This window comes from Mesoplodon bidens (assembly GCF_964165515.1).
Source record: "Mesoplodon bidens genome assembly, chromosome: 16".
NCBI lineage: Eukaryota > Metazoa > Chordata > Mammalia > Artiodactyla > Ziphiidae > Mesoplodon > Mesoplodon bidens.
This window is the reverse complement of record NC_138173.1, coordinates 28,145,266-28,162,499: the sequence shown is the minus strand read 5'-3', so window position 1 is coordinate 28,162,499 and position 17,234 is coordinate 28,145,266. Positions and strand designations below refer to the sequence as shown.

The 17,234-nt window shown below is 35.9% G+C and overlaps 1 protein-coding gene across 1 annotated transcript in view; it reads right to left on the bottom strand.

The window, feature by feature from the left end:
• RALYL (RALY RNA binding protein like) overlaps window positions 1-17,234 on the bottom strand; it is a gene marked incomplete at its 5' end in the record, with an annotated part of 466,983 nt that overhangs the window by 85,612 nt on the left and 364,137 nt on the right. Inside the window, one exon of the mRNA XM_081258403.1 lies at window positions 306-353. Coding sequence (XP_081114529.1) covers window positions 306-353 — 48 coding nt within the window. The remainder of the gene's footprint in view (window positions 1-305; window positions 354-17,234) is intronic.

Genomic DNA, 17,234 nt, shown 5'->3' with positions numbered 1-17,234 from the left:
AATTCCAAGTCAACTACACATCTGGAAAATAATATGGGTTAATTAAATCTTTAGAATATCATCCAAACATTAGAAACCAAATTTTAGGCTTAAGCACCTCTGAATTCTGGAAGTCCAAGATCTACTATATTTCAGTGAGTACAATCAAAATAGAAAAATCTGGCTATCTTATATTTTATTGGGACTTTTTTTTACTATAAAATATTATTTAAATGTATTAATCAATAATACCTGTGAATGAAATGTACAGAACAGTTAAAATATAATTTAAATCAAAGGGAAATAAGAATGAGAAATTTACATACCTACTGTAGAAATCATCTCTGTAGTAATCATAGTCAAAGACATAACCACTAAGGAGGGAAACAAAAAATTAGTCGTTGACAACAGCAATTTTGGTATTAATTTATAATGTAATAACAATACATTTGTTACTTTTAAATATTTATTTTTCAATGTAATTATGTATCCAAAGGTTTTTACAAGATAATGTCTAATTGGATATAATGTCATATCAAACTCATTATATGTTTGACAATCAAAAGACTGATAAATGGATTGAGTGATTTGGAATGGAAGATGAGAGCAGAAAGCAAAATTAATTTCTTAATACTTGTACTACTTGTAGGAACATTTTTTCCCCAGACAAGATATAATATAGCTATCCTTTATTCCTAAGGTATGTATACTGAGACTAAATGAACATTAAACAAATGGTGTAGAAATAATATAAATGAAAAGGTTTAATGACCCATTCATTGTTAGAAAAGTAAATAGAAATGTAGTTTCCTCAGAAATCCAGCAGTTCCTTTTTATTCTAAAAATGTGTGATTCAATACTTTATATAGAGAAATATTAAAAATAAAACAAACAAAACACTTTGAGCCTTACCAACAATAACAATAATTTAGGGCATTTAAATAGGAATTAATAAGTACATTTTAGTGATAAGATTATTACCAAGCTCCTTAAAGGAATGTAAAATAAAAATTTCCCCCATCCACTTGTACAATTGTTGTTTACAAAGCATTTTATATGAATTATTTCCTTTTAATTTTAAGTCCTCACAACAACTTTGTTGGATACTATAACTGGAAAAAAAACTAATGTGAAAGGGACCTAAGGGGCTAGCTCAAATTTTTATCACTAGTAAGTGACAGAGCTGAAGCTTCAGAGAAAGACTTCTGAATCCACGTCTGGAGCTATTTTTTATGACACTATGCAATCCTCCCCAGCTTGGAAGAAATTTAATCTCGTGATGAATGGAGTATCTCTACTGCAGGGGAGTAATCATTTTAAACATTTATTCATTTATTTTATTGTTGTAAAAAATATATATATATAACATAAAATTTACCTTTCTAAGGTTTCTGTAGTCAATTTTTAATGCCAAAATTCAGTGGAATTAAGTACATTCACAATGTTGTGCAAACATCACCATTAACCATTTCCAAAATTTTTTATCATCCCAAACTGAAACTCTGTACCCATTAAACAATACTTTTCCATTCCCTCCTTCCCCTGCCCACGCCCACCAAGCCCCAGTGACTGCTATTCTACTTCCTGCTGCTATGAATTTCCCTATTCTAGGTACCTCATATACGTGGAATCATACAATATTTGTCCTTTTTTGTTTAGCCTATCTTACTTAGCATAATTTTTTCAAGGTTTATCTATGTTGTAACATATAATTCCATTTTTTTATGACTAAATAATAATTCATTGTATATATATACTACTTTTTGTTTACCTATTCATCCATTAATAGACATCTGGGTTGTTTCCACCTCTTGGCTGTTGTGAATAGTGCTACTGTGAACATTGGTGCGCAAGCATTTGTTAGAGTTCCTGCTTTCCTCTCCTTTGAGTATATGCCTAAAAGGAGTATTGTTGGGTCATATGGTAATACTGTGCTTAACCATTGTACAACAGGCAAGTCATTTTATATTCCCCAGATGGTCAACTTAATGGTCCTTTATTTTATAACTATTCTTATGTTAGGAAAATTGAAAGAACATATTGAGGAGGGCTTGTTATTCCTGGTTTTCTGGATAAATGTATGTATTTGTCCTGACACTCATTACATACGGCAGGGTGGAGAAAACCTGCTATAGCATACATAGCCCATCAGAGAGGGTTGGTTTCATCTCCAACCAGTCTAATGGAACACAATGAGTTTGAACTCAAGTTCTGAAATGCAAAGTGGAGACCTATTCCATGTGAGTGTCTGATGGAAGACCAAGCATTGCCTAGCCAGAGCAGTGCTGCTGTATATCTACCTCTGCAGACAAAGGAAGACAATGAGACCACTGCTGAAACAGTAAGAGCAAAAGTAACCCTTTTTGGGGCTTCCCTGGTGGCGCGGTGGTTGAAGAGTCCGCCTGCCGATGCAGGGGACGCGGGTTCGTGCCCCGGTCCGGGAGGATCCCGCATGCCGCAGAGCGGCTGGGCCCGTGAGTCATGGCTGCTGAGCCTGCGCGTCCGGAGCCTGTGCTCCGCGACGGGAGAAGCCACAACAGTGAGAGGCCCGCGTACCGCAAAAACAAACAAACAAACAAAAAAAACAAATGGGGCCTAAAAACCAAGATAAAAAAAAAAAAAGTAACCCTTTTTGTCCCACAGTCACAGCTTGTTTAAGTCATAATGTTTAATGATTTAGTTGATATTGCTGGTGTTAGACTCAACTATGATGTTGAGTTGAGGGATTTTAAAGAAAACCTACTGGCTAGCACCAAATCCAAGGTATAAACTTCACCTCAAAAGTTTCCTGAAATAGCAGTACATATAATTTTCATTGTGATTTAGTTTCTTCTGCAGGTAAGGGGTATGATGACACCTTATCCAAACTTTTGTTTGGAAGTCTCAAGTTTAAGGTTATGCTACTTTCATACACATTTGTCATGAGTCATCATTGTTGTACCTTATGGCTGATTATTTTTAAGAACATGTTGGTAGATCTCCACAGCTTATTTATCTTACAACTGAAAGTTCGTACGCTTTGACCAGCCCCATTTCTTTCAACTCCAGCCCCAGCCAACTACCATTTTACTGTTTCTATGGGTTTGGCTTTTCAGATTCCACATATAAGTGATACCATGCAGGATTTGTCTTTCTCTGACTTACTTCACTTAGCATAATGCCCTCAAGGTCTATCATGTTTTCACAAATGGCAAGATTTCCTTCTTTCTGATGGCTGAATAATATTTCATTGAATATACATACCACATCTTCTTTATCCATTCATTTGATGACAGATACTTAAGAAACCATCATTTTGTGGTATGATGGACATGTTAACTAACTCTATGGTGGTAATCATTTTGCAATATATAAGTGTGTCAAATTAACATCTTGTATACCTTAAGCTTGCACAATACGTCAATTATACCTCAATAAAGCTGGGGGAAAAAAGAATATGTTGAATACAAATGTATGTATAATAATATTCATGTTTGGATAACAAAAATGAAGTTCCCAACAGCCAAAGCAAAGAAAAAGATAATCAAAACAATATATCATTTTAAGAATTTTGTTGAGACTTTGTTTATGAAACATGAGGCCTGGGGAAGGAAACATTCTAGTTATTGAAACACTATTCTTGGTGCTTTTCCATAAATAATCTGATTTAACCTTAACAATAGTCTGTAAGATGTAGAGTGTTATCCTAATTTTACAGGACACTGAGGTCTAGATATATTAAATATCCTAAATAACACAGATAAGTATTCTAGTACAGCATAGTCATTTATATGCTCATTTGCCAAAACTTGAGTAAGGACCTCTGTGTCAGGAACTGTAAGAGGCACTTGCATTTAGAAGCGAAATTATTTTGTCTTTGCTCAGGAATCTCACAGTCTAGTGGTGATCAAGATGGCCTTAATATCCCTCCCAGCTTGCTTAAACTATAGATAGATTTCTTCCTGTATATAGTCGTCTGACCTCTCTTTTCTTAGAGCATTTAGTTCAGAAAACTTGTAATTGTATTGATAAATTCTCTGACACTTTGACATGTAAATATTCTCCCACCCTCTTGCCTTGTCTTTCTTAAAGACCTGGGAACTATCTTAGAAATTAAATAATAACAGTCATAATAATGATAATAATTATATAATGTTGAGAAGTTACTGATTCTAATATATTAATTTGATATTAATCTAAGCATCAGACATGGTGATAGACATTTTAAACGCATTAAATAGCTATTGCTTGATAGGACAGTAATTTCCACAGAGTGCTAATTCTCAGTATTTTCAGATGTGACCAAATATAGAGAGAATAGTGGCTAAAGTGTTTTGCCTTTTTTTCTGAAACTCTTTTAAAATACATTATAACTTCAGACACTGGAGTTTAATAGCAAGAAGAAAATATGAACTATTATTAATGTGAATGACAGTGATGATTCTACTCATGTCTTATAACTTTAAGAAATACTTCAATAATTTACCAGCCTTCTGGAAATTGAAAAGTGCATGAGAAAAATATTTTACTTTTATTTTTCTCAGTCTATGCTTAACTTATCTTGTCTAATCTTCTTATTTTTTGTTCAATCCTGACTGCTAAGGCATATTTACAAGAACGAGTTATAGCTAAGCATCCTAAACTTATCTCCAAGTCCCATTTTCTGCCATCATAAACTAAATTTTACTTGTCAAGTTAAAAATGAAATAAAATAAAATAAACAAACAAATCTGTATAATCTTGGCAAGGCTGCTTTTGTCTTAGTGGTTTGGATTTTAGCAGAAATGCCATGGCTGTAGTTGGCTCAGGTCATAAGCTGTAAAATCAAGCTGGATTTCCAAGGAAGAGGAAGAGATTCAAAGAGATGAATCACCACAGGGCAAGTCTGATTCATGACTGCTGTGCTTTCCTCAGTATCCCTCGTGACCTCAATTCTTTTTTTGTTTAGTTTTTTTGTCTTTTTTTTTCCTCCTGCAGATTCTCTCTCTCTCTTAAAAATCCCTTCTTTTTTCTTTCTGTGTCAATCTCTATTTGAAATTAGATATCAATAAGTGGCATTTCCAGGAGTCATATTCAGCATTACAAGGTATTTTATGTATCCTAGAATTGTATTGGTAGGAAAAAACTTGTCTTTCACATTAAAAAAATCCCCATTCCCCGCTGTAAGCCAAGGGTGGTGCTGTTATGCTCATAAGTTAATATATTTTGGCTTTTAAAGGAGGAACCTTTGCAACTTTCACTGTTGTAGTTTTCTGTGACAATCCGGTTCTTAAGCCATTGAAATAAAAATGATAATAAATTAGATGTTTAAGGCATTGTCCAGAAGGAAGCTAATTCCTGTAAATGTCGTTTTAGTCATTTGGGAGCATGGCCAGTGGCAAAGGGCAAGTAATTGACTTTTTAGAAAACTGAAACAGTAGTTTTGAATATTTAACACAAACAAAGAGTTTATATTTGAAATTTTAAACCTTGAACACATTTACAACTTTTATTCTACTTTATAATATATCTATATTCTATTTGCTCAGATTCCCTCAAATTTTAATGGGAAATAGGAAGTGGTAAAGTGATAGTTTAGGGCTGCACACTCACACCCTTTTTTTTAAACATCTTTATTGGAGTATAATTGCTTGACATTGCTCTGTTAGTTTCTGCTGTATAACAAACTGAATCAGCTATACGTATACATATATCCCCATATCCACTCCCTCTTGCGTCTCCCGCCATCCTCCCTATCCCACCCCTCTAGGTGGTCACAAAGCACTGAGCTGGTCTCCCTGTGCTATGGAGCTGCTTCCCAATACCTATCAATTTTACATTTGGTAGGGTATATATGTCAAAACTACTCTCTCACTGTGTCACTGCTTACACTCCCGCCCTCCCTCGTGTCCTCAAGTCCATTCTCTACATCTGCGTCTTTACTCCTGTCCTGCCTCTAGGTTCTTCAGAACCATTATTTTTCATAGATTCCATATATATTTGTTAGCATACGGTATTTGTTTTTCTCTTTCCGACTTACTTCACTCTGTATGACAGACTCTAGGTCCATCCACCTCACTACAAATAACTCAATTTCATTTCTTCTTATGGGTGAGTAATATTCCATTATATATATGTATGTCACATCTTCTTTATCCATTCATCTGTTGATGGACACTTAAGTTGCTTCCGTGTCCTGGCTATTGTGAATAGTGCTGCAATGAACATTGTGGTACATGATTCTTTTTGAATTATGGTCTTCTCAGAGTATATGCCCAGTAGTGGGATTGCTGGGTCGTATGGTAATTCTGTTTTTAGTTTTTTAAGGAACATCCATACTGTTCTCCATAGTGGCTTTATCAATTTACATTCCCACTCACATCGCAAGAGGGTTCCCTTTTCTCCACACGTTCTCCAGCATTTATTGTTTGTAGATTTTTCGGTGATGCCCATTCTTACTGGTGTGAGGTGATACCTCATTTTAGTTTTGATTTGCATTTCTCTAATGATAAGTGATGCTGAACATCCTTTCATGTGTTTGTTGGCAATCTGTATACCTTCTTTGGAGAAATGTCCATTTAGATCTTCTGCCCATTTTTGGATTGGGTTTTTTTTTTTTTTTTTTTTTGATATTGAGCTGCATGAGCTACTTGTATATTTTGGAGTTTAATCTTTTTCAGTTTCTTCATTTGCAAATATATTCTCCCAGTCTGAGGGTTGTCTTTTCATCTTGTTTATGGTTTCTTTTGCTGTGCAAAATCTTTTAAGTTTCATTAGGTCCCATTTGTTTATTTTTGTTTTTATTTCCATTTCTCTAGGAGGTGGTCCAAAAAGGATCTTGCTGTGATTTATGTCATAGAGTGTTCTGCCTATGTTTTCCTATAAGAGTTTTTTAGTGTCTGGCCTTACATTTAGGTCTTTAATCCATTTTGAGCATATTTTTGTATATGGTGTTCAGGAGTGTTCTAATTTCATTCTTTTCCATGTAGCTGTCCAGTTTTCCCAGCACCATTTATTGAAGTGGCTGCCTTTTCTCCATTGTATGCTCTTGCCTCCTTTAACAAAAATAAGGTGACCATATGTTCATGGGTTTATCTCTGGGTTTTCTATTTGGTTCAATTGATCTATATTTCTGTTTTTGTGCCAGTACCATACTGTCTTGATTACTGTAGCTTTGTAGTGTAGTCTAAAGTCAGGGAGCCTGATTCCTGCAGCTACGGTTTTCTTTCTCAAGATTGCTTTGGCTATTCAGGGTCTTTTTTGTTTCCACAAATTGTGATTTTTGTTGCTGTTGTTCTAGTTCTGTGATAAATGCCATTGGTAGTTTGATAGGGATTTCATTGAATCTGTAGATTACTTTGGGTAGTTTTCTCATTTTCACAATGTTGATTCTTCCAATCCAAGAACATGGTATATCTCTCCATCTGTTGGTATCATCTTTAATTTCCTTCATCAGTGTCTTAGAGTTTTCTGCATACAGGCCTTTTATCTCTCTAGTTAGGTTTATTCCTAGGAATTTTATTCTTTTTGTTGCAATGGTAAATGGGAGTGTTTCCTTAATTTCTTTCTCAGATTTTTCATCATTAGTGTATAGGAATGCAAGAGATTTCTGTGCATTAATTTTGTATCCTGCTACTTTACCAAATTCATTGATTAGCTCTAGCAGTATACTGGTAGCATCTTTAGGATTCTCTATGTATAGTATCTTGTCATCTGTGAACAGTGAGTTTTACTTCTTCTTTTCCAATTTGGATTCCTTTTATTTCCTTTTCTTTTCTGATTGCTGTGGCTAAAACTTTGAGAACTATGTTGAATAATAGTGGTGAGAGTGGGCAACCTTGTCTTGTTCCTGACCTTAGTGGAAATGGTTTCAGTTTTTCACCATTGAGAACAATGTTGGCTGTGGTTTGTCATATATGGCCTTTATTATGTGGACGTAAGTTCCTTCTCTGCCTTCTTTCTGGGTGGTTTTTATCATAAATGGGTGTTGAAATTTGTAGATTTCTCTGCATCTATTGAGATGATCATATGGTTTTTCTCCTTCAATTTGTTAATATGGTGTATCGCATTGATTGATTTGCCTATATTGAAGAATCCTTGCATTCCTGGGATAAACCCCAATTGATCATGTTGTATGATCCTTTTAGTGTGCTGTTGGATTCTGTTTGCTACTATTGTGTTGAGAATTTTTTCCTCTATGTTCATCAGTGATATTAGCCCCGTAGTTTTCTCTTTTTGTGTGACATCTTTGTCTGGTTTTGGTATCAAGGTGATGATGGCGTCATAGAATGAGTTTGGGAGTGTTCCAAAATATGTGGATGCTATATTTTGGAAGAGTTTGAGTAGGATAGGTGTTACATTTTTTCTAAATGTTTGATCGAACTCACCTGTGAATGCATCTGGTCCTGGGCTTTGGGTTCTTGGAAGATTTTTATTCACAGTTTCCATTTCACTGCTTGTGATTTGTCTGTTTAAATTTTCTATTTCTTCCTGTTTCAGTCTCAGAAGTTTGTGATTTTCTAAGAATTTGTCCATTTCTTCCAGGTTGTCCATTTTATTGGCATATAGTTGCTTTTAGTAATCTCTGATGATCCTTAGTATTTCTGCAGTGTCAGCTGTTACTTCTCCTTTTTCATTTCTAGTTCTGTTGATTTGAGTCTTCTCCCTCTTTTTCTTGATTAGTCTGGGTAATACTTCATCATTTTTTTTAACTTCTCAAAGAACCAGCTTTTAGTTTTATTGATCTTTGCTATCACTTCCTTCATTTACTTTTCATTTATTTCTGATCTGATCTTTATGATTTCTTTCCTTCTGCTGAATTTAGGGTTTGTTTGTTTTTCGTTCTCTAATTTCTTTATGAGTATGTTTAGGTTGTTTATTTGAGATTTTTCTTGTTAATTGAGGTAGAATTGTGTTCCTATAAACTTTCCTCTTAGGACTGCTTTTGCTGTGTCCCATAGGTTTGAGTCATTGTGTTTTCCTTGTCATTTGTTTCTAGGTATTTTTTGACTTCCTCTGATTTCTTCAGTGATCTCTTGTTTACTTAGTAGTGTGTTGTTTAGCCTCTATGTGTTTCTTTTTTATTTATACAGTTATTTTTCTGTAATTGATATGTATTCTCATAGCGTTGTGGTTGGAAAGATACTTGATACAATTTTAATTTTCTTATATTTACCAAGGCTTCATTTTGAACCAAGATATGATCTATCCTGGAGAATATTCCATGAGCACTTGAGAAGAAAGTGTATTCTGTTGTTTCTGGATGGAATGTCCTATAAATATCAATTAAGTCCATTTTGTTTAATGCATCATTTAAAGCTTGTGTTTCCTTATTTATTTTCATTTCAGATGATTTATCCATTGGTGAAAATAAGGTTTTAAAGTCCCTTACTATTATTGTGTTACTGTTGTTTTCTCCTCTTATGGCTGTTAGCATTTTCCTAATGTATTGAGGTACTCCTATGTTGGGTGTATAAATATTTACAATTGTTATATCTTCTTCTTGGATTGATGCCTTGATCATTATGTAGTGTCCTTCATTGTCTCTTGTCTTTATTTTAAAGTTTATTTTGTCTGTTATGATAATTGCTACTCCAGCTTTCTTTTAATTTCCATTCGCATGGAATATCTTTTTCCATCCCATCATTTTCAGTCTGTATGTTTCCCTATGTCTGAAGTGGGTGTAGACAGCATATATACGGGTCTTGTTTTTGCATCCACTCAGCCTGTCTATGTTTTTTGGTTGGAATATTTAATCCATTTATGTTTAAGGTAATTATCAATATGTATGTTCCTACTATCACTTTCTTAATTGTTTTGTGTTTGTTATTGTTGTTCTTTTCCTTCTCTTGTGTTTCCTGCCTAGAGAAGTTCCTTAGCATTTGTTGTAAAGCTGGTTTGGTGGTGCTGAATTCTCTTAGCATTTGATTGTTTGTAAAGGTTTTAATTTCTCCTTTGAATGTGAATGAGATCCTTGCTGGGTAATCTTCGTTGTAGTTTTTCCCCCTTCATCACTTTAAATATGTCCTGCCACTCTCTTCTGGCTTGTAGAGTTTCTGCTGAAAGATCAGCTGTTAACCTTATGGGGATTACCTTGTATGTTATTTGTTGCTTTTCCCTTGCTGTTTTTAATGTTTTTTCTTTTGTATTTAATCTTTCATAGTTTGACTAATATTTATCTTGACATGTTTCTCTTTGGATTTATCCGTATCAGACTCTCTGTGCTTCCTGGACTTGACTGACTATTTCATTTCCCATGTTAGGGAAGTCTTCAATTATAATCTCTTTAAATATTTTCTCAGTCCCTTTTATTTTCTCTTCTTCTTCTGGAACCCCAATAATTCAAATGTTTGTGTGTTTAATGTTGTACCAGATGTCTCTGAGACTGTTCTCAATTATTTTCATTCTTTTTGTTTATTCTGCTCTGCAGTAGTTATTTCCCCTATTTTATCTTCCAAGTCACTTATCCGTTCTTGTGCCTCAGTTATTCTGCTACTGATTCCTTGTAGACAATTTTTAATTTCATTTATTGCGCTGTTTATCATTGTTTGTTTGCTCTTTACATTTCCTAGCTCCTTGTTAAACATTTCTTGTATTTTCTCCATTCTATTTCCAAGATTTTGGATCATCTTTAGTATCATTAGCCTGAATTGTTTTTCAGGTAGACTGTCTATTTCCTCTTCATGTGTTAGGTCTGGCGAGTTTTTCCTTGCTCCTCCATCTGCTGTGTGTTTCTGTTTTCTCATTTTGCTTAACTTATTGTGTTTGGGGTCACTTTTCACATGCTTCAGGTTCATAATTCCCATTGTTTTTGGTGTGTGCCCCTAGTAGGTAGGGTTCTTTCAATGGGTTGTGTTGGCTTCCTTGTGGAGGGTACTGGTGCCTGTGTTCTGGCGAATGAGGCTGGATCTTGTCTTTCTGGTGGGTAGGACCCAATCTTCTGGTGTGTTTTGGGGGGTATCTGTGAACTTACTATGACTTTAGGCAGCCTCTCTGCTAATGGGTGGAGTTGTGTTCCTGTGTTGCTAGTTGTTTGGCATGGGGCGTCCAGCACTGGGGTTTGCTGATTGCTGAGTGGAGCTGGGTCTTAGCCTTGAGATGGAGATCTCTGGGGGAGCTCTCATTGATTGATATTATGTGGGGCTGGGAGGTGTCTGGTGATCTAATGTTCTGAACTTGGCTCTTCCACCTCAGAGGCTCAGTCCTGACACCCGGCCAGAGCACCAAGATGCTGTCAGTCACATGGCTCAGAAGAAAAGGGAGAAAAGAAAGAAAGAAAGAATGAAAGAAAGAAAGAAAGAAAGAAGAAAAGAAAGTAAAATTATTAAAATAAAAATATTATTAAAGTAATAAAATTAAAAAGTAATTAAAAGAAAGAGAAAAGACCAACAAAACCTATAAGGAAATTCACCAATGATAACAAGTGCTAAGTACTAAACTAAGATAAAATTAAAAATCAGAATCTAGTCAGTCGCATACAGCAAACCCCCAGTCTATAGTTGCTCCCAAAGTGCACTGCCTCAATTTTGGGATGATTCATTGTCTATTCATTTATTCCACAGATACAGGGTACATCAAGTTGATTGTAGAGATTTAATCCACTGCTCCTGAGGCTGCTGGGAGAAATTTCCTTTTCTCTTCTTTGTTTGCACAGCTCCCGGGTTTCAGCTTTGGATTTGGCCCCACCTCTTCATATAGGTCCCCCTCTGGAGTCAGTTCTTCACCCAGACAGGAGGGGGTTAAAGCAGCAGCTGATCAGGGGGCTCTGGCTCACTCAGGCCTGGGGAGGGAGGGGTACGGAATGCAGGACAAGCTTACAGCGGAAGAGGCCAGCATGAAATTGCAACAACCTGGGGTGCTCCATGTGTTCTCCCCAGGAAGTTGTTCCTGGATTTCAGGACCCTTGCAGTGGCGTGCTGCACAGGCTCCTGTTGTGGGGGAGGTATGGACTGTGACCTGTGCTCACACATGGGATTCTTCGTGGCTGCAGCAGCAGTGTTAGCATTTCATGCCCATCTCTGGTGTGTCCGCAGTGGTAGCCACAGCTCGTGCCCATCTCTGAAACTCATTTAGCCAGTGCTCTGAATCTCCTCTCCTCGTGCACCCTGATACAATGGTCTCTTGCCTCTTAGGAAGTTCCAGACATTTTCCTGGACTCCCTTCTGATTAGCTGTGGTGCACTAGTCCCCTTCAGGCTGTGTTCACACAACCAACAAAGTCCTCTCCCTGGAATCTGACCTCCAAAGCCGGAGCCTCAGCTCTCAGCCCCCACCTGCTCTGGCAGGTGAGCAGACAAGCCTCTCAGGCTAGTGAGTGCTGGTCGGCACCGATCCTCTGTGCGGGAATCTCTGTGCTTCACCCTCTGCACCACTGTTGCTGCACTCTACTCTATGGTTCTGAAGCTTCCCCTGCCCTGCCCACCCTCCCGTTTCCACCAGTGAAGGAGGTTCCTAGTGTGTGGAAACTTTTCCTCCTTCACAGCTCCCTCCCTGTGGTGCCAGTCCCATCCTTATTATTTTGTCTCTGTTTTTTCTTTTTTCTTTTGCCCTACTCAGGTACATCACATTGTTTTTCATTACTGGAGATTAAATTAGACCTAGTAACTTTCCTGGAATTTCTTTTAAACTTTTTAAATAATAGAAGAAGAAATCACTACTCATTTGGTTTTGCAGTATATATGGTCCATTGTATGTAATCCCTTTTGAATTCATAAAACCAGCTTTATTTGAGTAAGCTAATACACAGAAGTATTTCTTTTAATTTTCTATCACAGAACATCATTAAAATATAATCTGAAGAATATTAATAAATTTCCTAGCACAAAGAGGGAGCATTTTAATGTTTTTTTTAACAGACATCCTACCAATAATGATTGGAGCTTTCTCAATTACTATATCTTGATCCCTAAATTAAATTGAATAATCATTTATTGAATACTTATTGTAAGGAAAATACTGGGAGTTGTGAATAATAATATCATATCAGTAGAACGTGGCTTCTAACATCAAGCTTTAAGGGATTAGGCAAATACAATCTAGTTTAAGGGACTAGACAAATACACATATGAGCATAATTCAAAGCCAAATTTGATAAATGTCAAAATACAAATATAAACTATTATGAGAACTTATAGGCAGAAGAAATAGGATGTGGTTGGGACAAGGAATCAAACAAGGTTTCTTGAAAGAGATGACATTTTAGTCTTTGAAAAAGGATGTAGGGATTTGAAAAGTGAATGTTCAAAAGTAGTCCTTCTAGATGGTAAAGATTTAGTGGTAGAAAAATGTGGGGCAAGTATGGAGAACAGTGCTTTATGAAGTTTATTCTCTCTCTTTAGCACAGCTATTCTTCAGAATACCTATGGAAGTTGTGAATGCAGAAATTATAATGTAAGATAGCTGAATTTCCAGAGCATATTTCTCTACAGTTGAGGTTCCCAGTGAATCAAATTTTCCTCAGAGATACCTACAGGATTCTACTTCTAACTTGTCATAAAATTTGATGCAGGTTTCCAACTGTCAGAGTATATGCAGTTGAACAGATTTATGAACTTTGCTAAGATGTATGTGGACAAAAAAATTGTCCATTTTCATTTTAGGGAATACAAATAAATCTGTATGTTTACTTTGGATAGTGTGTGTGTGTGTGTGTGTGTGTGTGTGTGTGTGTAGTGGATACACAAACACACATGGATTCAAAATGCAAAAACAAATGGAATAAGCTATTAAGTCTAAATCACATTGACAAAATACTCAATTGACTACCAAGGATTTTGGAATGGGGGACGAACCCAAGGATTATGGCACATTCATAGAATTCCTGGCTAACTGTGAACCAGGACCTAACAGCTTAAAAAGATGGAGTGACTAAGAAGTTCAAAGATTAAAACAATCCACCCAGTACATTTAAGAGTTCTGGTCTGTTAGTTGTTGTGAGTCAAGCTTACTGTCTCACAGGAGGATTTTTAAAGGATTATTTCTTTAATTGAAGCATTTATGAAGACTGAATTCTGGGAACAAGAACGAGGAGGGAAAAAAAGAGAAATATTTTTTTCTCTTCTGGCTAACACAGGGATTCTGATTTTGGAAGTATCACCATGAATGAGTTATGCTTGTTAATCTTCTCTATGCTGTGTTCCCTAGAAAGGATATTCACACATATAATTCCAAAATAATGTTTACACAATTCTTTTTACAGAATATAAAAAAGTAAACACATAAGAACAACAGCAAACCCTCCAATGACTCCCCTTGGCCTCCGAGGTAATATTCAGACTCTTCGACATTCAGCACTCTCCACATGCTGCTCCTTCTTCTGACATTCTTTAACAATTCCTTCAATTACTCTTTTAATCACTCAGCTTTTCCCATCACCTATTCTCTGGGGTGGCACAGAATAGCTCCTTGCTCTCAGACACAGATATTCTTGTATCTCTACACAGTCTTCTGCATTAGCCCAACTGGTTGCTCAACAGAAATTTCCTGTTATGGGGCTTAGCTCAAGCTCTCCATCTGTCAACACATGTATCTTCTTTCTGTTGAATATGAATCCATTCTTAGGGCATAACTCAAGCCTTACATCTCCCCAATTAAAAGTTCATGGAGTTAGACTAAATTCCACTTACTGTGCTATCCCTTGATTATAGTTTTTTTGTATTTACATCTGACTCATGCTTGTCAGCTCTCTGATTTTCCTGTCACATAGCTAATCTATATAGATTTATTTCTGTTAGCCTTTCCTTTCACAAACCAATCTCTCTGTTCCATTCATCATTCCTGTCTTCCTTCTTTGAACTTCCTCTAATTTATCTGAGTTTTTTGACCCTGAAATTTTCAGAGTAAAATATTCTAGGAGGACTCATGTCAATATCCTGTATCATATTACACATCTTTTTGTTTTAGCTGAATTTATTCACAAATGTGCAGGTTTCATTCTTAGAGCTTCTTATTCATACCTCCATCTGAACATATTTATATAGTTATTGACAATTCATGAGTCTATCTGACTAGATTGTGAGCTGTGAAAAAACAGGGTGTTTGTAGTCACCCAGTAGATATTTTTTGAATTGAATATCAGACTTCTGTGGAATTTTTCACTACAGTATTTATTGTTATTACTTTTTGTAAGGAAACAAAATGTCTATATTAGAATTTTTAAACACCTGAAGATTAATATTAGAATGTGTACACAATTATAATTGAGTTAGATCATGTTGGGTTAGAGCTTTCTGCCAATAAATATCAATTTATTGCCTCTTAGCTCTAAATCCACTTTCTTTTTACTCTTGCTTTGTGAGCTGGATCTTGTAAACATTGTTCCTTTGGCAGCTGGCACCATGTTAAGGTTTGTCAGTAGAGAGTGTTTGGAGGAAAACTGAAAGGCATTGAAGAAAAAGGGGATTCTTTTTCCTGGTTCCCATGTGTTTTTCTCTTTGCTTCTCTGGCACAGCTGTCAGCACCATACAGGACACCCACAGAAGCTCCCTGGCACTCCAGCAGGAGGATGCATGCTCATTATCCCCAGTCCACCAATACCCCAACAAACTCCTGTGGCATCCAGTAGGCTGCAGCCAGTCCCTCTCCAAATGGGATGTGAATCTCAACCTAGGAGAAAGAGGCTCTTCTAGTTTGTTCCTTTTTTGGATACTCTCCTTCAGCCATAGTGATAGTAGTTGTTCCCTACATTTTCTATTCTCATATATTTTGCAGTCTTTTTTACCTTTTTAAAGTAGGTAACCATATTTTTCTAGTTCATAATTATTCATATTACATTTTTACTGTTAAAATTACTGGTGTGGTTTCTGTCTCTTGTCTCCTGGTTGGACTTTAACCAAGACAATCCAGTTTACGCATTCTTGCATTCTACATGTTTAAGAATGACCACATGTAATTGATAAACCTCTACCTAGACTCATCAAGAAAAAAAAGGGAGAGGGCTCAAATCAATAAAATTAAAAATGAAAAAGGAGAAGTTACAACTGACACTGTAGAAATACAAAGGATCATAAGGGACTACTATGAGAAACTATATGCTAATAAAATGGACAACCTAGAAGAAATGGACAAATTCTTAGAATGGTACAACCTTCCAAGACTGAACCAGGAAAAATAGAAAATATGAATGGACCAATCGCAAGTACTGAAATTGAAACGGTGATTAAAAAACTTCCAACAAAGTCCAGGACCAGACAGCTTCACAGGTGAATTCTGTCAAACATTTAGAGAAGAGTTAACGCCTATCCTTCTGAAACTCTTTCAAAAAATTGAAGAGGAAGGAACTCTCCTAAGCTCATTCTATGAGGTCACCACCACCCTGATAACAAAACCAGACAAAGATACCACAAAAAAAGAATATTACAGGACAATATCACTGATGAACAGAGATGCAGAAATCCTCAACAAAATACTAGCAAACCGAATCCAACAACACATTAAAAGGATCATGTGGGAGGATCATGTGAGATTTATCCAGGGGGTGCAAGGATTCTTCAATATATGCAAATCAATCACTATGATACACCACATTAACAAACTGAAGAATAAAAACATATGATCATCTCAATAGATGCAGAAAAAGCTTTTGACAAAATTCAACACCCATTTATGATAAAAACTCTTCAAAAAGTAGGCATAGAGGTAATCAACATCTAGATAATAGGAGCCATAAATGACAAACCCACAGCAAACATCATTCCCAATGGTGAAAAACTGAAGGTCTCCTCTAAGATCAGGAACAAGACAAGGATGTCCACCCTCACCACTATTACTCAACATAGTTTTGGAAGTACTAGCCATGCTATCAGACAAGACAAAGAAATAAAAAGAATCCAAATTGGGAAAGAAGAAGTAACATTGTCACTGCTTACAGATGACATGATACTCTAAATAGACAATCCTAAAGATGTTACCAGAAATCTGCTAGAGCTCAGCAATGAATTTAGTAAAGTTGCAGGATAGAAAATTAATACACAGAAATTGCTTGCATTCCTATACACTAACAATGAAAAATCAGAAAATAGAATTAAGGAAACAATCCTAATCAGCACTTCATCAAAAGAGAATAAAATACCTAGAAATAAACTTACCTAGGGAGGCAAAATACCTTTATTCAGAAAACTATAAGACAGTGTTGCAAGAAATCAAACATGACACAAACAGATGAAAAGATATACCATGTTCTTGGATTTGAAGTATCAATATTGTCAAAATGACTATACTACCTTAGGCAATCTACAGAGTCTATGCAATCCCTATCAAATTACCAATGGCATTTTCCACAAAACTGAACAAAAAATTTTA